Here is a 24419-nt window from a genome sequence, read left to right on the forward strand (position 1 = left end):
TGTGTGTGTGTGTGTGAGGGAGAGAGAGACAGAAGTAAGGAGAGTGTGCCGATTATCTACAAAAAACACGAGCACCAACTGAGCATCTTAAATGTGAACCAAGTCCATACTTCGCTTATCTCCTAATTGCATTAGTGTATCCCTCGGCCACATGGTCTCACTGCGACATGAAGAGATGCAAGCCATGGAGATAACACATGGACTACACATGCCAGGGGAGACGATGGCAGGAGGAACAGGTTCAGTTGAGGGACACACATCAATAACAAGAGGACACGTGGAACAGAGAACAACACACACGGCCAGCGCTTTATGCAAATTCAGGCCAGATTACGACGCCAGACCAAATCTTTCCTCTGTTCATTAGCGTCGAGAGACAAGGAGCTATTTCAACATGATGTAGCCGTTTTCTGGACCAAACAGACACTAACAACTACAGGCTTCTCTGATGTGGAATGTGACTGTCGGACTGGGCTGGCAGTTTAATAATATAGTCATCAGTACAGTTTAGAGAGATGGAGTGGGAGGGGGGGGGGGGGGGGGAGAGAAGGAGAAGTGGGGGGAGATAGAACCAGGCCTGGTAAATGATGCAACAAGAGATGGGGTAGACGGAAAGCGTTAAAGACGGAATGGCTGGATGATCGTTTTTTAAGAGAGCTGGGGAAGTGGAGGGTAGCTGATCTCCATGCTGTAAACATGGAGTTAATGCAGCTCTCTGACTCCTCCATTACTGAACCTCCGCAGAATATGCAGCAGTCATTACCCAGATCTTCATCATGACAGGGAGGAGATGAGGACTGAATCCCCTCAGTATTGTATTGCTCCTTGGACCGGGAGCCATTCTGAAAGTCCTCCTTTCTCCCTGCGCTGCTAGGAGATGGGCCTCGGGTTTCACAGCCCCACACTTAAACAGCAAAACACTTCAATAGGAGCTTTTTTAGAGTCCCAGCTGATTCTCTTGCAAGCGTTTAGCTATGCTCCTCGGGTTTCAGTCCAGCTGAGGCAGAAACCAAGACAATGGCGCAATGGAGCAGCTCCTGCCGATAACCGAAAACCGGGGCTATTTTTGAAGATCCGGGCCCTTTCGTTTTGTTATCGGATCGGTTTTATTTTCTAATCAGGATTAATTTCACTGGGGAGGTCTGCTGTGCATCTCCGCGGGGGCGTCGGCTTTGATTCGGGACCCTCTCATCCTCAAAGATGAATCTGCCAGACAGCAATCATCCCCTCTTATCTCTACCGTCACATATAAAATTGGACCATGAATGGTGCTTTCAATGTTTTACATCCATGACATCAGAAGAGGTAAAGTCACATGACCACAGATAAAGACAAAGGAAACGGTGACCTTTTGAAGTCTTATTGGACAGGAAATATCCTGGACGGCTATTATTCTTTCTTTACACGCTGGCAGCACAAACAGAATGAAACATGGATTTAAAAGTCATTGACACACCTATGGCTCTAAGACAGTCTTTTCGAGCAAGAATGTGACGAGCCCAGGCAAAAGAAGACTCATTAAAAGAAGAGGTGAGACTCAAAGGGTTTTGTGTGGTTTTCTTTTTGGAAAGGTTCCTGTTGAAATACGATCACGTTGAAGGACTAACCAAGAGCAACACACATGAGGATGAAGAGGCCTTGCCGTGTCTCTCAAGTCAAAGTCAAAGACACAGTACACAGACTGCGTCCAATCAGAGCTTGGCTTTTGAAACGACCAGAATCTTTCTAGTTTCCCCATGTGGTACAGCATCAAACACATTTGGCTGCATCAATTCCCATTTTCCCCTTTCGTCAACACTTTCCTCCCCACCTCATCCAGTAAACCAAGGCTGTGTTAAGCTCCTTCCCTGGGGCACGGAGGTCTACTCTAGCTCTATGGGGCCTGGTGTAGGCTAAATGTGTTTTATGTTTCAAAAAGAGCTCACACACTTATTGAGGGGTGAGGAGACATGGAGAATAGGGTGTGAGGAGACAGATGGAGAGAGACAGGGGGAAAAGAGACAAGTGGGGAAACGCTCCCTCCCACTTTAAAAGCTCTCAGGGCTCATGACTCGCCGATGTCTGGGCCTTCATCAATGATGCATTATACAAACGTGCTGCTTCATGGCCCTATGAATATTTCAGCACGGGCAGACATGGAGGATCTCCTTGTTGGGTCACTGGCCTTGGCCTCGGGGGTCTCCCAGCAGCAGGCGAGGAAGGCGCGTGGCGGGGTTGAACTCAGAGCCACTTCCGGCCCACAGAACACACCATCTTCATGAATCAGACTGCAGATCGTTTATTGGCCTGATCGCAGTGACCCTTCGATCTGTTTCCCTTCCCTTAGTGCCATTACGTTGTTCTGGAATGGTCTTTTTGTGGCCGGACAGTAAAGTTTATAGCTTTAACCTTTGCCCTAATCAAAGCAACTATGGCTGAGTGGTGCTCTGAGCAACCATGAGGCAGGCAGGTCTGACAGGCCAGAGGTGCAGCTGTCCTGACAGAAAGGTCACGTTGTTTCACCCCTCACAGATCAGGAAGACTCCTGCTGGGGGGTCAACACTTTCTTTCTTTCTTTCTCTCTCACACACACACACACACACACACACACACACACACACACACACACACACACACACACACACACACACACACACACACACACACACACACACACACACACACACACACACACACACACACACACACACACACACACACACACACACACACACACCTTGCCTATGTTCCCCAGCCTCAACCTCAGCCTCGACCCCAGCTCCAGCCCCAGCCATTACCTCAGCCCCAGTCCCAACAACAACATCTTGTCTGGCCAATCAAGTCCAACACTGTAATTGGCTGTAAATGTCTCTAGGCTGGGAGTCCCAGAGCTCCCATAATAATATCAGCCAGTCAGGCAGCATCAGGAGAGTGGATCAGCTCTGGACAGCATCATCCTCTCCTGTCTCCTGCTAGCAGACAGGAGGACACAGCAGAAGATCCAGCAGGCTGGCGAAATGAGGACCTCACGTACCGACACCTCCCAGGCCTAGAATAGCTCCTTGTCATGAATAATATCAGCGTGCAATGTCTTACATCTGGTCGTGTTTTTCTGCCTCGCAGAATCCCAATCTTCACAGCGAGGGAGACTTTCAAATGGGATCTCTGGGTGGAGGCACCGCTGTAGATCTACCTAGTTATCTGAGTAGTTATGCTCTGAGGACGCCGGTGTCTGCGAGAGTGTGTGTGTGTGTCCTGTGGAGAGAAGTTGGTTGTCAGGTACAGAGCCTTTTCGTTCCCGCTGACATCCATCATCCCCACTCCCTGCGGCGCCAACGGCTCCCTGATCCAATGAGATGTGACCGCGCCGGAGGTGAGCGCATCCCTTTGCGCTAAAGTAACCGCCGCAGAAAATGTCAGACAGGACTTAAACCAATCAGAGTCGGCCACTCGGCAGGGGCCTGGATAAGGGTCACGGCAGGGGTCCGGAGGTCAGGGAGAGGGGCCAATTTTAACTCAGGTCTGGACACATCAGCAAATCAGAGAGCAGACGGGGCAAAGAAGGTTAGTTGGAGGAGGGGGAGGACAGGGGGAGGAGGGGGAGGACAGGGGGAGGACAGGGGGAGGACAGGGGAGGCGTCAGGTACAGGGGAGATAAGGGTCAATAAGGTGAAGCTTATTACCATACTGGACAGGCTGACTCTGCACCACTTGCTGTGGCCCTGCAGTAATGGTGTGTTCAGCTTCTACTGCACGTTATGTTTAATCGATGCTAACCTCTTAACGACGATGGTCTGTCATGTGGTGTAAGTTCCTTGAAATCAGTGTGTCTATGTGTACGTGTATGTGTGTATTGCTTTCTCGTTCCTGGATAAGATACTTACTTTTCAGATAAACCACATTATGATCAATCAAATTAGCTTCGTGGATGTAAGTGAATGTGTGTGTGTGTGTGGATGGGTTCTTACTTGAGGGAGAGGGAGAAGTCGTTCTTGCTGGTCTCGCTGTTTCTCACCAGGTAGCTGGCCTCCTTACACAGCCGGAGCAGAGTCTCTGCATCGGTCCTGCTGATCGCTCCGTGGTACCAGCTACCCAGAGAGACGAGGGGGAGGGAAAAGGAGGAAGGGGAACAGACGGTGGGTTTGAAACAATAGCAACAACTGGTCTTCCAGTCAGAAGACAATCTAACGATAAAATAGAAATGCTCACAGAAAAATTCTAACAAAGCCTCTCCAGCCAACAAAGGAATAGGTCGCGATACAAAATGTGAATCTTTACTTGGGATGATATACTAGCGGGAAGGCTAAGGTGAGGCGAACTGGAGAGGGCGGTCTCTTTGTGTGACTTACAACTGGCTTTCCAGAGGCATGGCGGGGTCGACGCGCTCGCCCAGTGCAGACGGATCCAGAGAGTTCATCTTGGTGTTGACCAGACAGCCACTGGTGTGACGCTGGGCCGGGCGACCTTTGCCCTCCTTGGTGGGCGACATTCGAGACTTCTCCACCCCATCGAACTGGACTGTAACACAGGAGACAGACGGTGAAAATGTCCCTCTCTGGACGCTAATACAGAAAAAAGCAGACTGTAACATAACAGCTGTCAAACATGAATTATTGGACGTGCTTATGGATTTCTCATGCCTTACACCCAGAGCATAAAGGTCCGAGTGGTACATGGAGTACTTTGCTTGGCTAATCAATGATCTGCCCTTCATTTACAGTTGACGTCAATGGGCATCTTGTGTTGCAAACACGAGCTCTACGTGACTGAGTTGCTGGAGCCTATTTAGCAGTCACCATGTTGTAGTCAGGCCTCTGCTACATTGAGCCATGCAAACGAGAGGAGACAGCTAGCGGAAGTGGGTTTACACACACACACACGCGCGCACACACACCTGTACACCGTATCCATGTGAAGGACATTGAACACAACGGAGCAGTCAGAAATCAATGGTGCCTCACTGTGTACACATTCCACAGAGCCAGGACAACACAACAAGCTCAACGGCAGCCCAGGTTAATCATTGAACTGGCCCTTTAAAAGTACCAGGGACAACAAAATAATTGACCGTTTCCTTGGAAACCTTTTTTTTTGCAAGGGCAAAACGCCACTCACACGGGATCAGAGGTGCTCCGTCCAGATTGCGACACGACACCGGCTGGTGTCAAAAGGTCAAGCAGCTGGACGCGGACTGGTCTGGAATATGCAACACGATCATCGTGTTTACATACAGGCTTGTGGGCAAAGAGAGAGGGGAGCCTGGGAGGGGAGAGCTGAGCTGAAACTGAAGAACTTCCTGGTTACGGTCACAAGGTCAAACACACCATCTCGACAAAAATAAAGCCTAGGTGTTTTTTTTCTCCACGTTTATTTTCTGTAATTGATGTCACGCCATCGTCGTGACGACTTGGAAGAGATGCCGTTTTAATAAAACTAGGGCTGCCTCACTTCCCGTAAGTCATGACTGCAGTCACCCTTAAACATCAAACACTGTTCAAGCGCTTTGATCGCTTCAGGGTTAAAGAGATGCACGTCAAAGTCGAGCCAGACGGAAGGCATCAATTTAACACAGTGCTAGATGGGAGTTCATCTGTCTGCCCTCCCGGCTTCACTCTCATCAGCATTCTCCATCTCCTTTTCCCTCCCTCACTCTGGAATGGCTCGTGCTGATCTCTGACTTTCATCACCCCGAGTTGTCATGGGCATGACATGCCCCTGCGCAGGCAGCTAGACACGTCCATGTCTAGACCACAGCTCCAGTCAGAGGACAGCATTTCACATTCCCGTAGGCACACCTCCTGTTAGGTGCAGCTTCCCCCACCCACATTCGAGGCTGACAGAACAGCTACCGGTAAACAAGTCAATCAATGCAGATGTGTTATGGGAAACCAGACCACCTAAAACACTTAAGTCAGTCAGGATACATGCTAACTCTCAGAACTAAATCTCAATGAAGAGCACATTAACCACTGGCAACTGCAGATGGGATGTAATTCCATCATTAACCAGCAGGGGCTGCCCTCAACCCCTTGTCTATGGTGGTTGTGGTGAGTCCATGTGTGTCTGAGCTGCCTGGTCTGAACCCACTGGAGCGTTGCTCTAAACACAAATCCATGGAAATGAATACAAATAGTTTTGATCTGGGTTTATGCCTTTTGTGGTGCCCCGTTGGTCACAGTTAATAATGCAGCTGTATAGTCCAGCTGAATTACCACCCGACAATGTGTCGCTTCAGTGAGTTGCATGGGTTAGTTTGAATGAAAGGCTGTCAAAAAGCATATGGATTGCATTGCCAGTATGTAGCATGTATTTATGTGTGAGCAACTGTGAACAATGTGCAAAAGTGGCAAATGCATGTTTATTGTATATGTGTACGTGGCATATGGTTTCCATGGAAACTGACATAAGGGGAAAGAAGAGGGAAGATGTGTGAATTTGCAGCCCCTCACCCCTATCAGGGCTCACAACATGAAGACCCTGCCAATCTAGGAATGTTGCTGTGTGAGAGAGACTGTGGTCTACAATATGTTTGGTTTGCTTTGGATTAAACATGATACTAATCATTATTATACATTATTATACCTATGGGTTCCCCTGTCTATCTCATGTATGTGTGTATGTTTGTGTGTGTGTGTAAAAGAGAGAGAGAGTATCAGAGACAGAGAGCGTTGTAGATTATTGTTGAGAGAGAAAGAAAGACCGTGAGAGAGAGACCGAGAGAGAGAGAGAGAGAGAGAGAGAGAGAGAGAGAGAGAGAGAGAGAGAGAGAGAGAGAGAGAGAGAGAGAGAGAGAGAGAGAGAGAGAAACCGTGAGAGAGAGCAGGTGAATGATTTCAGGTAGGAACACGTCAAGTAGTGTGTGAGGACCTAACTTCACCTCTCTGTCCTAATACCTGCGACAAAACCTGTTTAGATACCATCTCATGCACATGACGTCAGCGTCACGGGTCAAACTACCACAACAGCTCTGCAGGAACGTCACCAACATACCTACCCTCTTATCACTGGTTTGGCCATCAAGGCCAAGCCTGACCTCAACTGTTTATATCCACCCCCAAAACCCATGTAAATCCCTCTTCCACAACATTCTCTACACCCCAATTAAACTTTCACTGACGCACAGTAACATTCTGGCTATGTGGACAAGCTGATTATAAATACTTTCCCCTTTCTCCTCTTCCCTGACTCTCCTCCGCCTGCACAGGTCAAACGGCTCTTCTCTGGGGGGATCACCCCATCAACCTACTCCTTTCACAAGCTGTTTGTGGAAAAAAAAGAAAGAAAGAAAAAAAGAAAAGGAAAAAAACTATCGAATTTCAGGAGTGAGGCTCCTGTACAAAACAAAAGCTATCACTTGATTTGCTCCAGTGTGGTTTGAGTCCGTGTCTGCCATGATTGCCATCCATCTCTCCAGAAATGGCTGAAACTGAAGCTGCATTACGGGTTCAGGGTGAATGTCACTGGAAGTCACCCTGAGACTCGTTCCATTTCATTCAGCTGAGCCCAACCTCAGGACGGACAAGAGGAGATTGAAGAGGGGGGATTGGCACACAGGTGAACAAGAGTTCTGAGAGGGAGTTAGAGACATCTAGATGTGCACACACACACACTTCACTCTCAAGCCTGCCCCCAGTGTATCTGTGTGTATGTGTGTGCTGCGTTCCTGCATCACTATTATTGCGTGTAAAGCAGAGCAAATGGAATCTTTATCAGATTGAACCGTCAGTCCGAGGGTGATGGATAGCTGATAGATCCACCCACTTCAGCCATTCCACCACTCCCAGAAGGATTTCAGCGAAACAGGGGTTGATGAAAGGCATCCGATTGGCCAGGGCCTTGATAAACACAGGCCACAGGGGTCAAAAGGACATCTCTGGGATCAGAACAGTCAAGAGACACCCATCTGTTAGGGCCACTGTGGAAAGTACAATTTACTCGACCACACACTGCTTCTCTCTTAAGACATAGACCTCCTTATTAGAGTGATTTTTTATTTTTATAATTTTTTTAAACTAATTAAGAGGCAAATTAATTCTCATTTTCTGATGGTACGTTCATCAAAAAGAGTTAGCTACCCAGTGGGTCGATCCTTCAGTCTACTGCTGTATTACAGAGTCACAATTAAGATTTCCAGCTTGACATGTGGAATGATTAACTGTGCAGCAGCTCATTGAAATGCATGACACATCCCGAGAAGTACCGAGCACGAAGCCATACAGTGCCGAGGGAGCGAGCTGGCTTGTAAAACCACCAGCTTTTTAGCTGGCATTCAGATACATTTCTCATGGAAGTAGAATTAGATAGTGTTGAGAGGATTACAGTGATATAAATAGAGTGCACCACTGACGAGCCCAACGGTCTAAATCTCGGATGGTTTCAACGTCAAGGCATGTTTCTTTTATCAAATATATAAATGTATTTTAATTAGTTTTTCAAAGATAAAAGAAAGAGCCTCAAAAGGCACCGAAGGCTGCACTACCTTTCGGGGATTTTTTGGTGGGGAATCTCTTTTAATTAAATTGTTTTGTATTCTACTGAGACAAAACCAGGGGAAGGTAAGACAATGGATTAAAATCACAGACAATTAATTCATGTAAGAAAACAAAGGGTAAAGCTCTTCATTACAAACAGACAAAGAATTTCCCCACATTTTTATGCAGATGAAGTATCTGTCCGTCCATCAATATTTTCAAATGCTGATCAGGCTGAGCTGCAGACACAGGTTCTGCTTCAGTGCAACCGCCCCTGTTCTACACCGTTCACTACAGCTAACCCTTATAGGCTATGCTAACCCTTATAGGCTATGCTAAACCTAACAGGCTATGCTAACCCTTGTGGGTCAGTAGTTCTGTGTGTCACATTCTTATCACTGGAGACGCATGCCATTTTGTGATTCTGGATCCCTAGTTATCTTGGGGTCAGGGACCTTGATTGTAACCATACTTACAGAGGTCGCTGAGGGCAGCCCCTGCCCCCCCCCAACTCCCCCCCCCCCTCCCAGATGCTACCTTTGACCCCCCCCCCCCCCCCCCAGATGTAGTGGGAGTTCAGACAGGGGGAGGATCGCCTTACACCCAGACGCCAGTCTTAAACCCACTCACATCACAAAGGGCCATACAGTAATTCCCACAGAGTTAGAGAGCATAAATCATTCACTGGTCCTGTTCTCACCCACGGAACCCAGCGGTTCTCTTACTGTGTCACGCTCACAGTCCCGTCCTCCCCCGCCCCCCCCCCCCCCCACCCAAGGGGATACAATGGCCAAGAGTTTTAGTTCTGCTCCACATGTTCCTCTTTTCCTTGGTAATTAGTCACTGCTTGTGAAGTGGGGAAGAGTTGCAAACATCATCAGACATGGAGACTAATTGAACTTACGGTATTGTTTGCTCAGAGAGTATGGCCAAGGTCATACGCTTTTAAGAGCGTCATAAAAGCTAAATAAATGCATAAATAGCAAAATGGAGACACAAAACCTTTAGATTGAAATGTCTACTATAAAATATATGGATTGTGGAGAGAGAAATTTGGAATAGCTAAGATTATATTGACAAAGGCAATAGGGGTCACCTGCAACTGCAATTACCCATTCGGAAGGCAATTCAGCACAATTAAAACTAATGAGCCTTCGTTCTTCAAACCTGGACTGGTGCTAGTGATTTTCTGCCACATGTAATCCAGATGGAAAAGTGGTTTTAATACTGAGGTAATGTGCAATGCCAAACTGATTTAAGATCCAGTGGCTCTGATCAATAACAGACACTATAACTAGGTAAGATAGAAAATAACTGTCAAGGTGTAGCCACTTCAAACCTGAAATGCTTTATTCCTCCCCACACATTACATATTTCTGAAGTCCTTAATCAAGATGGATGAATATACAATCACAAGTGTAAACAAAAGGGGAGTGAGTGATGGAAAGAGGAAGAGAGATGAACACAGAAGAGACAGAGAGACCACAGAGAATGAAATGAAGGGACCATGGATGGCGAGGGGGGGGAGACAGGGGACAATGGTGACAGCGTCACCCACCATGGTGTTGCTGGTCGCAGGCTGCGTTCCCAGGTGAGGGGGAGGGCGAGGCCTGGGCCTGGGGGGAGGAGACTGGAGACTCCAGCTCCTCCATGAGGGGCGGGCTGCTGTTGAGCTGCCCTACAGGAGGGGGCCACGGCAGGTCCTTGATACCTTTAATCTCTACTGCAGGCAGCCCCGGTCACCATAGGAGGAGAATGGGAGGAGGGAGAGAGAAAGAGAGAGCGAGAGAGAGAAAGAAAGAAAGGTAGAGAAAAAGGTAGAGAAAGAGAGGGTGAGAAAGAGAAACAGAGAGAGAAAGAGAGAGAGAGAGAGGGAGATCAGGAAACGGGAAAGATGTACAGTGAAGAGGATCCAGAAGGAAAGGAAAGGAAGGAAGCAGAAGGAGGGATGGAGAAATAGAGGAAGGGAAAAAAAGAGAGCCAAGTCAGAATAAGAGAAAATGCATACACACACCCCCTTCCACACACACACACACACACACACACACACACACACACACACCCTTCCACACACACACACGGTACACTTCAGGACAGGTTTGCACAGTGCAGTAGAGCAGAGCAGGTCTGAAAGGGAAGGAATATTAGTTTACCTGAGAGAAGCGAGACTGCGCTCTTTGGCCTTTCCCCTCGGCCTTAACACGTGTCTTTGACGCTCTAACAACACAGCGAGGGATTTTGAATTAGAGTTCAGCACCCCTGGAAACACTAAGACCTCCGCCATGAGGAGAGTGGCTTCTGGAACATACTGATGAGGCTACAAAGCCCTCAGCAGGCCCCAAGATCGTCTGGAGTCAATAGTACCTCACTGCTAACTCACACTATGAGCCAGGCTCATAACTAAGTTACCCCCCCAACAATGAGATAAACAGCAAGACAATTTTCTCTAGTGGACCGAGTCTCTGTTCTATCCATTCTGACAGTGGACATTCCCCAGACATAGGGTAGGTCCTTAGTAATGCATCACCCCTGTCCAGACAGGACGGGGTATTACCAGAGTAAATGGAGAACTGCTCTGACACGCCATCTTTCACAGAGAATGGCCCACTTGTTAATAGCAAGAGAGGCTTCATAAATAAGACGCAGACCAGAACCCCCCTCTCCCCTCATCCCAGCAGAAAGCCAGTGTTAGTGACTGAGGCTAATAAAGAAACACGACCCAGAAGGACCGGAAAGCTACATCTGGGGATGAGATGTGGCCCTGTCAGGTTCCACACACGCTTCTGTTATGTCCTCGTGTAATTGAATTTCCCCTCATAAAATAATAAAAAATAGTAGTTGTAAGCTGTGCTTTGTTTGAGAATGAGCTCCCAAAACCTGCCACCTCAGTTTGCCGGGCACAGTAAAAAACTATTCACATTAAACTACTCGGCCAGACATCTTTATATTGACATTCACACCTACAGTTTACAGAGAGAATCTATAGTCTCATCAGGCAAAGCCCACCATTAATTCAGAATCACCCACCTCAGGCGATTGACTGACTGCTATTTTCAAACGTTCAGGGGTGCATGTCTGTGTGTATGTTGGGGATTTAACGTGTGTTTGTCTGTGTGTGTGTGTGTTTGTGAGTGTGTGTATGTGTGATTGGAAGCATGTGTCGACAGCCGCCTGCGCATCGCCGGGTTTTAAATGTTGGCAAACTAGCTTTTTTATTCAGCGAGCAGATGAGCAGCACATGATGGACTTGTCCTTGTTCTGTCCTGTGGAAGATAGCTTTGGGCTGCAGTGGAACATGCAAATGAGAACGAGATTTCCAGCGGCCAGATGAAGAAGGGGAAACCGGAGAATATTCAGTCTGACAAGCAATTACGGAGCCCCGCAGACGTATCAGGGAGTCAGCCCAGAGAGGCACGGCTGCAGGCCTGCCCGCTGTGATGAGCACTCGCAGCACCATTCACCAAGTCTGGCTCAAGACGTCCCTGCAAACAGGCAGGGAGGGGCCTCTCCCTCAGAGAGGTAAACCGACCGGAGGGTAGTGAGGTCGGCAGGAGGTCGTGAGTGCCAGCAGCTCATATAATAACTTCCTCTACTTTCGGGGTGAAGCGGGGGGCCCTGGCCGCAGTGCGATTCACAGACTAATTCCTATTTCACATTTGCCGATTAGCGTGTAATTGTTTTGGGAAGGCGAAGGCTGTGCTTAGCGTGGCCTTGCTCCCGAGGAGGAGGAGGAAGATCTCCAGGGTTGAGCTCAGCTGCGCTTGGCTGCACTGCAGAATTATGCGCTGAAGTGTCACACAGCCAGTCCTGCACACAGCCCTTGTCAAACTGAAGGTAAACTAGTTCAAGTGGCAGAAGTGGCTTCAAACCCTCCGGGGGACAGTTATTTCCCTTACCCTCTAACCTGTTTGAATTGGCTGACAGCCTCCAGGCCTTTTTTCGGAATAAACCCTGGCTCAGGTGTGATGTTGTTGAATGGCTGCCTGAGTGGTTCTGGAGGACCCCTCTGTTGTTCTGTCTCTCTATCAAGTAACCTCTCTTTGCCTTTCTAGGAACTTTTTGACATGCGCTATTTGTTGCTTTGGATAAAAGCATCTGGTAAATGAAGTGTAAAGTGAACAGGGAGCAAAGAGTGAAATGTAAATCTTTCAGTCAGCGCCGTATGACAGCACATGGAGAAAAAAAACTACATAAAAAACACGCAAGCCATTTTGTGGCTGGTTCCGAATTTTGTAGTCTGCACACCACGATCTCTGGAGGCCCTGCCTGTTCCAGTAACACACACTGTTCTAAATCCATCCGTGTGCCTGTGCTGGCTGGTTGGGTACAGGTTGTTGTAGTTAACTCTGCCCGTATGAGTGACGCCTCATCCTCCCAGTGACTCATGGGGCTGCTGCGCGGGCAGCGTTGCATTGGGGGGAGGCAGTCCCCTGATGTCTCAGCAGGCTACTGGAGCTCACCCCATTCCAGCAGGCCCCTGGGGCCTCACAGAGCCCACAGACAGCCTCCCAACCCCCCCCTGCCCACCCCCCAAACCCCCAACCCCCCCCTTTCCTCCAGCCTGCACACCTCATCTCTTCAACATATTGCTCTCCCACATACAAGCTGTCACGAAGTCTTTGCAATTAGCTGTAATTAAGAAGCGCTAACATTAGGCGGGGCGACCGTGTTGTCTCCGGGGGATGGCTGTGTCTTACAAGCAGACGTGCACGCATCGGAACACGTTCCCACATCGCATTCCATCGTCTATAGGACAGATGGATATCACACTGCATTACCAGTGTTTGAACCTACTCTTTCATCAATATGCCGTCTGTCGTTTGCATAATCTTTCGCTGTTTGTTGGTACATACAACCCACTGTTTACAGAGAGAAAGAGCCGCTTACAGACAGACAGCAGTATCCTGTTGGGGGGAACCAATCCGTTCGGAATCAACACAACCGTTTCATTCATCCAATTGAGTGTGCAGAGCCTGAGGCGAGACTTGTAGGAGCGAAGCTGAGATGGCTGTCCCCTCAGAAGAGCGGGGTTGGGGGCAGAGATGATGCAAGGACGTCAACCACTCCAGGGATGCCTGTCGGTAGGCAGGGTGGCATGGTGGCTGGCTGTTGAACCCTCTCCTTCCCTCAGTCTCCCCCCTAGGTCTTCCCCCTAGGCTAGACACATTCAGGCCCAACAAAACAACTACAACCGGATCACGTCCCTGTGTTCTTTTGTCTGTGACGCACGTTCCTTCATAGGGGGGTTTATACATTTTCCAACGACTCCACGAGAAGATAGTTGTTCATCTTGCTTTCTTTGATTTGACGGTGGGGGATCCAAGTAAACAACACCACCACATAAATCACAGTGGCCCACTTGTTTTCACCCACTGCAATTTCGTTTAGCTCTGCTTAATTTGCCCTGCTAATTGCATGCATATTCAAAATAAGCTGGTCGATTGCAATATTTACGCAGTGCATTAGGGTCCTTCCAAAACCGAAGCAGCCTCCGCAGATATTAGCATACACAGCAAGCGAATATTTCAGCGGGCACAGCAAGCGAATATTTCACAGGGCCCGCAAATGCCACTTCAGACACGCAACTCATATCCATCACATCACGCCGTCCACCTCACTCGAGCGCAGATTTGCAGTGAAAGAGAGAATCTGTGTGTGTGTATGTGTGTGTGTGTGCGAGTGTTTGAGTGAGAGTTTGTGTGCGCTTGCATGGTCGGCATGTGTTGGTGAAGATAACGGCCCGTGCGTTGCACTTTGAAAGGCAGCGGCCGCTTTTGAGGCTCATCAAGGGGGTCTGTCAGGAAGGTTATCAGAGACACAGCCAGCCACCAGCAGCCAGCACATAGGGACAGGGGACCGGCCAGGGCATGTCAGCCAGGGACAGAGACTCAGCCGTGGGGCTGGAGCGACCACACATACCCCCCCCCCCTGCCTGGTTCTTCCGCATCAACACACCAGTGTCATCACTACTGTACTAATCATTTCATTGAGGAGTTGTGCTGCAGATCTTTTTGGGTCATTAAGTCCTTGAAAATTCATTAGAAAACTATAAATCCGTGTTGCTCTCCTGGACCTTGCCTAGACAGCGCCTCCTGTTATCTGGTCTGCATTAAACGTGTAGAGTTACACTGGCCACCAGCCAACAGACAGGAGTTAGGAGCCGGTACACAGGGGGAGAAGGATTAAATAACACCGGCTCTCTAGCAAGACACACACACAGACGGCTCACATTTCCAATGGCAGCTTGTCGGGGGTCTGGGTGTTTGCGTGCGACATCCACACGCATGAGCGAGTGCACCCCCCCCCCCACACTCCCCCACTCCACCTCCCCACCTATCAGAGGGAGATGCTCTTCATGTGGTCAAATTCTAATGCATCTCCCTCACTTCCTCCCCTCCTGTCTCATCCATCACAAAGTCAGGAGAAGGGGGGCTGATGGCAGAGGGAGGGGAGGGGCCGATGCGAGGATGAGTGATTAACCGGACCGCATGTACACAACCTCCCAACACCCCTAACAAGGCAGGGAATTTACATCCCATCGCATATCTGTCAAGAGATAAGCCCACGCTGAATAATAATAGTGTAGGTGGACCTGTAAACCAAGGACATGTGTGTGTGTGTGTGAGAGAGTGGGCAGGCGGGCGGGCGGGCGGGCGGGCAGTGAGACAGCGCCAAGTGGAAGGCAAAGGAGAAGAGTGACGCAGAGCTGGGGGTTTATTTTACTGTCCATCCTCTATCTGTAATGAAGACAAACTATTCTTTATGCTGATAGATTGAAGTGCTCTTTTGCCAGAGAAGGTAATCGTATTGTTGTTTGGTTGCTTGGTTGTTTAATACCTCTTTCACACTCGACTCGATTGAAAAGAGTGTGCATCTTTCTTCATTACCGGTTAATTTTTTATACGGCAGGATTTTAATATCACACATAAGCCTCTAAATATAAATAGCAACTTGAAGTGGTTTGGAAACAATCAAAGAAAAGTTTGAACAATTTCATTATTAATCTATGCAAATGAGAGTTGTGAAATGCAAACTCAAATCTCAGCATCGGCTTGTGGTTAAACCTGCAACATACACAGCCTGCTGAAACTACTGACAAAGATCCCTCCCTAGAAAAACCCTTGAAAGCTTTGTGGCAACTTGGGTGAAAACAGCAGAAAAGGAATTGGTCCCTTCCTTCAGGGGAATTGATGTCCCTGACCCTTGACCCTGGTCTGACCCCTGACTACATGTCCTCAGTGATGGTCTCTGGTTGTGACCTTTGGATGTGTTATATCCCCAATCACCAGGGACCCAGCAATGCTGACATACTCCACGCAAAGGGCTAACACTGATGACATAATCTTCAAAGATCTGGAGTCTGGCTGTGTGGAGCATAACCGGAGAGGCATTGGTCTGTAGACAGTGCACAGCGCTAGGGTCCCTTTGAATAAAAGTTCTTGAACTTTCCAGTGTCCTTAGATGATCGAGGCATCTGAAAGAGAAGCGGTTCGCTGCCAGGTCTTTACTCTCCGCGAACGAGGGAGGGAGGGAGGGGTCGACTGTTCCAAAGAGCTGCTTTATGACAGATCGTCAGGGGAGACGTCTCTCTCTCTCCCTCTCACTCGCTCTCTCCTCCTTCCTTTGCTTTCTTTGTGTCTTATTCTCTCCCTTTCTCCTTGCAATGCCAGGACATCATTACGGCCAAATAGAACATAAAAAGTTTGAAGGCGTGCAATATATCAAAGCATCCTACACCACAGAAACGCTCTTTGAAGGACAACTTCAGCACTCTTATCTCAGTTCAGAAGATCAATTTGACGTCCAGAGGAAATGAAATTAATCATCATCAAAGGAGAACGAGAGAGAGAGAGACAGAGAGGAAACAGCCCCCGAAATAAACTTATCGGAGAGCTATGTGACCGAAGAATAACGAGGAAAGAGGAATAAGTTATTAAAAAACAATATCAGTTTCAGCAATGGCTGGAAAGGGCAGCACATATCTACATGGCAAAACCTAATTCATGTGAGTTAACAGGGTAACTAAGACGAACATACAGAGAGACAGACAGACAGACGGACAGGCCGACACAGAGGAAAGGTTAGGGAGAGAGAGAGAGACCCAGCCCGCGTCCATTGGTACCTGTGAGGGATTTAGAGGTGCAGTCCTTTCTTCTCTGGGGACCTGATCCACTGCCACTTACAGAGCCCTCGTAGCTAATGCAGTCATAACAAAGCAGAGCTGTTCAAGGATGGGGAAAAAAACAAGAAAAATAAAAGGAGGGAAAATGTGAGGGGCGGGATCATGGATAAAAAATAAAAAAAACATGTTGTTTGGAATCAATAAAAGATGTCATATTTTCTTTCAAAGTCAAATTTTTCCCAAGGAACAGCCCTGGTCAGTTATGGCTGTGTTAGCCACGCTGCAGCCCTCTAAACCACAGTCTCTTTGGACACAGACACAGACAGATGCACACACAGACACACACAGATGCACACACAAACACAATTCAACATTTTACATGCATCCCCCACAGCTAACCGGGGTGCCTTGACCGACACAGATTTTGCCTGAAGCATAGACAGATGTCGTAGAAAGGGCTTCATGCAGCAGTCCAGGCACCTGCAAATCAACTTAGCGTTCTGCTTTATGACAAGGGAGCCAGCAGCCCATAACCAGGACCTCCGGACAGAGGCCCCAGAAACACTGCACAAGCCCTGGAGCACTAATCACATCACAGTCAGTGCTCCAAAACTGAGAGGAGGGGGAAGTGGACATGTTAAAAAGAGATGGAAGTGCAGATTCCAAAAGGGGGGGTGGGGGGGTTAATGTGTGTGTGTGTGTGTGTGTGGGGGGGGGGGGCGTACTGGCTCTCGTACCTGCGAAGGCCTTGGAGATCCTCTCCTTCTTCCACTCCCAGGGCTGGTCGTACTCCTCCGGGGGCCTGTCGTCGTCCTGCGGCAGGCGGCTCTCTCTGGGGCAGCGGGGACGCTCGGGGTCCGAGTCGCCGCCGCCGTTCTCCACAGGCTCGTAGGGCGTGTCGTACAGGGGCGGCTGCCTCGCCGAGCCTTCCTTGGGGCCCCGGCCTCCACGGATCTCTGGAGGGGGACGGGAGGACCAGCGGTGAGCTCACAGTCACACAGGCTTCAATTAACCGCTGGCGTTTAATATGTATGTTTTTTTTTTTTATTGGCGTTTAAGTCGAGTTGAATCAGCGTCACTCTGGTGTGCAGTGACTTCACACATGCAGTACTGAGGCAGCTGTACAGCTGTGGTCTGAGTCAGGGAGGGGTGGACAGCTGTCTCTCCAGCCGTCCCCTGAGACACCGCACAAGGGACCAGAGCAGGGACATCAGGGCGGTGCGATTCTTAATCAAACACTAAATACCTGCTAACAGCAATTACCACTTCAGACCACCACTGGAGGGATCATAGAGGACAGCTAGGGACACCAGAGGGGGGGGGGGGACGCCAGCTCTTTGGGGGAGGGGGGGGTTGTCTCCTTGTTTAACATCCGTGACTGTGACCACCTACTGCGTACAGTGGGGGGCCCTCCAGGGCACGTTTCATGGAGTGTGAGATGCGTCACCAGGCCCCTGAGTGGCTGCAGGGGAAGACTGATGAAGGTCTATTGTTGTTGCTGAGAGTCAGAAAGAGAGAGAGAGAGAGAGAGAGAGAGAGAGACCTTCTAGAGGACATAATCATCTTGGTTAAAACGGCTCTAAACAGCCTTGCCTGGGGGGCCCAGCAATCATCAGAACACAGAACAAAGAATAGGAGAGGAGAGAGACATTCCTGGTCCATCTCATCTTCATTCTCCACAACACCTTTATGCCCCATGCCTCCCTCGTCCACAATCCAATGCACTGTATGAATGATAACAAAGAGCAAGCCAATTCAGATAAAAGGGTGGTTGGCTATCTGTTACATGTTCATATTATGACTGGTATAATAAAAGAGCACCATGCCCTTGAGTACAATCTCTCACCCTCTCTCTCTCTCTCTCTCTCTCTCTCTCTCTCTCTCTCTCTCTCTCTCTCTCTCTCTCTCTCTCTCTCCTCTCTCTCTCTCTCTCTCTCTCTCTCCTCTCTCTCTCTCTCTCTCTCTCTCTCTCTCTCTCTCTCTCTCCTCTCTCTCTCTCTCTCTCTCTCTCTCTCTCTCTCTCTCTCTCTCTCTCTCTCTCTCTCTCTCTCTCTCTCTCTCTCTCTCTCTCTCTCTCTCTCTCTCTCTCTTCTCTCTCTCTCTCTCTCTCTCTCTCTCTATGACTCCCTCTATCCATCTCTATATCTCCATCTCCATCACATAATGTAGAGCTGTCAGCTGTCAACTCTCTCTCTTTCACACTCTCTCTCTTTCTCTCTCACTCTCACACACACACAGACACACACACACACACACACCCACTCTGGCCATGCAAAGCTGTTAGCAGCCAACTCCACCATAGACTAATGCAATGTGAGGAGAATGAAATATTATGCCACACCACTGCATAATTGCCCTGCGAGCCCAAGGGATCTCTTGCGGAAAAGTGAGAGAAGCGCAGAGCCTAATGGAGCCACCCGGGGGAAGGGGGGGGGCACAAATCTGCACGTAATCCTCGCCTGCGCTGACTCTGACCCCCCCCCCCCCCCACCTCCCTTTCATCTGCCTGGTAAAAGTGGTGTTATGAGATATGGTATGAAGAGTGCCCGCCCCCTGCCTGAGAAGCACACAAACCTGAGGTAGCACAGCTGAGGGGGGGGGGGGGGGGGGGGGAGTTCGCTGAGGGAGAGAAAGACGGAGTTAGTAGCATTAAGGAGGGAGGTGGGGGGGGGATGTTTCTTGAAGAAAAAAACTAGCAACATCTGTGAAGTACCTCAGTGTGTACCTCTGTGCACCTCTGAGGAGCGCGGGGGGGGGGGGTTACATTTACATTTAGTCATTTAGCAGACGCTCTTATCCAGAGCGACTTACAGTAAGTACAGGGACATTCCCCCCGAGGCAAGTAGGGTGAAGTGCCTTGCCCAAGGACACAACATCATTTGGTTGGCATAGCCAGGAATCGAACTAGCAACCTTCTGATTACTAGCCTGATTCCCACTCAGCCATCTGACACCCTGGGATGGGGGGGGGGGGGGGGGGATCAGGGAGATTGCAGCATCTCCTTCAAACACAGCTCTCTCCTAGCAAGGCTGCGTCCTGCTCCCTCTTTCCTTCCCTCCCTCTTGTTTTGCTCCTTCTCTCCCTCCATGCTGGGGCACGCTTGCAGGGAGGGGCGGGGCCACATCTGGGCTGATGACAGTGATTGGCTGGATGGCGAGCAGCAACTTGCAGTTGCAACAACAGCTGCAGTGCACCCTCTCCCCTCGGACCTCTCCCCTTTCTCGTCGGGGTCAGGGGTCAGCCACCACGCCCCTCTCCTCAACCCACACATCCGCTGCCCCCCTGGGAGAGCCCCCCCATCTGTCTGGGACCAGACCCCCTCACCGCCCCCCTCTCCCCACCACACACACACACACTCCATGGCCTTTGCACCGTATAGCAGCACACACCAACTAGAAGAAAAAAAAGATTCCCGCTCACAAATGGAAGGGAGAAATGATCTCACCTGAGGAGATAAATGACATGTATACTGCTGACTGCAGAAAAACTCCAAGCCTGTGTCATGCTTTATTCCAGAACTTACCGTAGCAGAGGCAGAGAAACAAACCTTGGTCGCCTCCTTCTCTGATACCCCCCCCCCCATCCACCTCTCTCTCTGGTTCATGAACTTCACAGATTAATCCTGGGGGAGACGGAACACCATCTCTTTCCCCCATAAATCCAGTGCCCCCCCCCCCTTCCCTCCCTTCTGTCCCTGAGAAGAGGCTCTCCAGGTATATTAGCATGGCGCTGCATGGGAACAGGGGAGTACTCTGGATTAAATCACAGACATTAGCTCAAAGCAGCCTGGCAGCCAGACCCCCAACTCCTCCATCACCCACACCCACCCACCCACCACCACCCCCCTGCCCTCCAATTCCAATCTTAGAAGACTCTGAAGTCCTCTGCTGAAGTCAGGGGCCTATAGTCTGCCTTTATCAAAAAGCCAAGGTTTTGGAACATCGAAAAGGAAAGGATCACCCTTATCTGGCTAGGTGTGTGAGAGTGTGAGAGTGTGTGTGTGTGAGTGTGCATGTGTGAGAGTGTGTGTGCATGTGTGTGTGCGCGTGTGTGTGTGTGACTGCAGCCCACCCACTCTAGCAGAGCAAGGGGAGGATTTGCTGCTGTGGAGCTCTAAGAAGGGCAGCGTATATCTGGGCTCCATTTAAGGGACGTACTCGGAGCTAGTGGAGGATTAGGTGTGATTGACTTTACACCTCTGGTAAACAATGGGTCCAAAGCACACCAGCTTCAACGATTTGCTTTCTCAGCTTGTTCTTAAACCAAGCTCAATACCATAGGCTCATGCCTATATCATTAAATGTGGTTATTAACCCTAACTGGGTTACATATAGTGTAGAACTGTGTGTACATGTTGGCTGATTCAATACAGACCTATTTTGTATTTAAAGTGCAGGTAGCTCAGTTTTGATGTAAACAAAAAAGTGCAGAAGGCACAAAGGCAGATATTCTGGTGACCACGAGTCACATGTAAAGTACTACTTGAGCAGTTTTTATAATAAAAAATATTATTTTATATTATAAATATTTTTTCTGTCTCTACACGGCTACGAAGCTCAATGTGCAGATCCATAAAAAACTGCTTTCTCTTCCAAACAAGCCATTATTTCATCGGTTTCCTGGCAGTCGGCTGCTTATGAATGGTAATGGCACAGGCTATTTAACCCTCGTGCTGCCTTCGGGTCACATGACCCAAAGGTTCATAACGAACCATCGTTGTGTTTACCCAATTTTACCCAATACAAAAACAAATTAAAATAATTTTCTTTTAACCTTTGCAATGTGGGGGGTCTGAGACAGCCCAACGGTTAAAAGAAAATGCTTCACTTTGTCTTTGTATGCGGTAAATCTGTCGCAATACGACGGTGGGTCACAATGACTGATGGGTCAGAATGACCCGAAGATAACACAAGGGTTAATAGAACTGGCCACCTGTAACAAAGCGCTCAGCAGACCTTGTAGGCAGACAAAGGGACATGTGCGTGAGAGAGGTTAGAGGTTGATTAACAAAACCTCTGTGCCAAAAAAGTGGATCTGGTCCGTGGCGATTTTCGGCCGCCTTTAATTTCAGCGGGTGTTATCGCCCCAGCCAGCAAAGGCAGGCCCGGGTACTATCGAGCCATGGCACTGCGGGCTTTAAGCTATCTGGGGCCACACACGGTGGGCCGTGTGTCAGACTGAGAGCTGGCTGACAGTTAAAGGTGTTTGCTTCCTGACCCGTGTCGGCCCGCCGAAGATTGGCTTGGCTTATTCTGCTATGAGCAGCCCGGGTCCCTGTCTGAAGTGTGTGTGTGTGTGTGTGTGTGTGTGTGTGTGTGTGTGCGGGGGACTCCCATTGTGCTCCACAGGCTTCATGAGAGAAGCAGCTAAACAGGAGAGGTCTGTGAAACCAAAGCCAGACGTTTACAAAGACCTGGAGGCCGGTTGATACGGCTGGGATGGAATGCGGCCAAAGGACTACATCTCGGCAGTTAATGTAATATCAAGCGTGGGCCGTATTCGACAATTGCAGGGAACAGTCAGATGCGTAAGACACACTGCCAGTGATGCATGGTCCTGTATCATACTGCAGGTGTGGAGCTGGAGGGGTTGAGAGGAAACGGCCAAAGGAACAGCTGGAACAACATCTGATAGGTCCATTGAGGACCCTCTACTTTAATATAGAAGATGCATTAACATGCTGGGGTTCATCTCTCCACACCCCACTTGGGAGACCAGAGATTTGGGCAATCACTAAACCGTGTGTGTGTGTTTGTGTGTGTGTGTGTGTGTGTGTGTGTGTGTGTGTGAGCTTGCATGCATGCTTGCGTGCGTGCTGGGAAGTTACCCACTATGGGCTAGAAAACTACAAAAGTACAGAGGGAACACAATTCCTCTTTATGCATGTCTGCTTGAGCAGCAAGTCTATATGAACTATTTCTTCTTTGATCCTGAATACAAAAACAGTTTGAAAAGTGTCTGAAATCAATAAGCCGTGATTGCTCCAGCCGTGCCTGTCAATCTGTGTGCATGAGAATGTGGCTGTCAATCTGTGTGTGTCCAACAGCTTCTGTCTCTTTATCAGCATTCTCCAGAAGGAACAAATGTGGTCCTGCCATCCTCTCTCTCTCCCCTGCTGGCGCCTGCTGTGCCAAGCCTGCGCTGGGTACCCCCAGCGCCACCGACAGCCCCATGGATCCAGTTTGGATGGCAGAATAAAGCAAGCCTCCTATAGTTTCTGGATGTTGTCATAGTCTTTGTAGCAGGGGCTCTCTTGTAAACAAGCTTTTCTGCCACTGAGATCTGTGGCCACTTGTCATAACAAGAGACGAGACACGCGCTGAAGACGTCAAAGGCAGCCCACTGCTGAGTGCTGCTGGTTATGGAAACATTGTGGATATTTGGATTTGGCAGTGTTGATAGAGAACGACTTTATGTATATCTGTTTGGTTACAGACAGGATGCAGGGCTTGTGAAGGTGCACAGCCTACAGTGTTATGCTCAGCACAGCTGCTGTTCGGCAAAGTCATGCTAACTGCTGTCTGGTGGAGACAGCTAATTCGAATAACAAGATTTGGAAAGTTAAATTGTGCTAGAAGGTTTAAAATAATAGCATATATATAATGTGTGTATGTGTTTGTATTTTTGCTGTTCCCCAGATGGCCGGAGATATGGTTAGATATGCTGAAGAGTGCATTAACCCTGAAAGCACTGACATATGAATTCCTTCCCTCCCCAGGCCCATTACAGAGATGGGAGAGACAGTCTGAAGATACACACTATATGGAAAAAAGGACAGGGAGAGAGAGAAAGAGAGAGAGAGAGAGCAGGAGAGAGGGTAAAACAAGAGAAGGTGACAGTGAAGGACTCCCAGTATGAGCACATTAATGACAATCGAAACAAAATGCTCGACTCGTTTGGTGTTACAATTCCATTCATTCATTACATAAAAGCACCTATATTTTCCTCATTACAATCACCAGGCTGTTTCATCCCGCAAAGTCAGTCTCTTAGGCCCTAGAGAGAACCCTCTCTCCATTATTGGTTTCTGCTTGATGCTTTTTCCACCGTAAGAGTAAACATTGCAGTTCTATATAATGCTCGTGTCCTTGAGCTGTTGAGTCAAGACACACACCAGCTGGAGAGGAAAAACATTGTTTGCTTGTGCTCCGGTGATTTTAATTCGATACCCGCAAAACAACTAACAGTCTGTCCACACCCGTTCAACACAACACAACAACAAAAACACCAGGTCAAATCCCGACTTTGGAAAAGACAGAAGCCCCCTGATTAACACAGGAAGACTGCTAATTATCACAGGGGCTGGCGCTGAGTGATTATCTCAATCTGGGGTTAAGCATGGGGTGATGTAGTGGCTGTCACAGACTAGCAGGAGCGCTGGGTGACTGAACGTCCCTGATCCTCCTCTGGCCTGTTTAACAGGCACCACGCGTGCCTCTATGTAAATGACCGTCCAGTCGTTGACCACGGCATGGACAGCACCATTGATCCGGCGCAGGGGCGCAAGCGACAATTACAGCTAGTTAGGGCTCCGGTGAAGGCTCGTTAATGGAAAAATAAATGGGATCCTAGACTTGGAAAGGTGCCCTCTCTACCTACATGAATCACAGAGCTGTCCCCACACCTGACACAAAGGCAGCAAAACATGCAGCCCACAAACAAAGACTCCAAGGAACTGGCAACACAGAAGCAGGTATGAGTGTGATTAGCATTTGTCTAAAAACGGTTTTGTTTTGTTGTTGTCAGGGAATTGCTAAGCCATGCTAAGTTGAGTTTCCCAGAAGGGGACGAGCGAGGAGTTCTAGTGAGTCACTGACAGGCGACTCACCATGTCTAGAAGCTCAACA

General features: G+C 48.9%; 1 protein-coding gene across 4 annotated transcripts in view; it reads right to left on the bottom strand.

Moving 5' to 3' along the window:
- zgc:158464 (uncharacterized protein LOC791139 homolog) overlaps nt 1-24419 on the bottom strand; it is a 75848-nt gene that overhangs the window by 4018 nt on the left and 47411 nt on the right. The window contains exons 3-6 of one of the 4 annotated variants that reach the window (XM_062470864.1): nt 17310-17528; nt 10009-10170; nt 4329-4497; nt 3948-4067 (exon numbers count right to left, since the gene is read on the bottom strand). In XM_062470864.1, coding sequence (XP_062326848.1) covers nt 3948-4067; nt 4329-4497; nt 10009-10170; nt 17310-17528 — 670 coding nt within the window. Of the gene's footprint in view, nt 1-3947; nt 4068-4328; nt 4498-10008; nt 10174-16572; nt 16672-17309; nt 17529-24419 lie in introns of all 4 variants that reach the window. The other 3 variants (XM_062470863.1, XM_062470865.1, XM_062470866.1) reach the window with 3 other exon arrangements.

This window comes from Osmerus eperlanus, chromosome 10 (assembly GCF_963692335.1).
Source record: "Osmerus eperlanus chromosome 10, fOsmEpe2.1, whole genome shotgun sequence".
Taxonomy (NCBI): Eukaryota; Metazoa; Chordata; class Actinopteri; order Osmeriformes; family Osmeridae; genus Osmerus; species Osmerus eperlanus.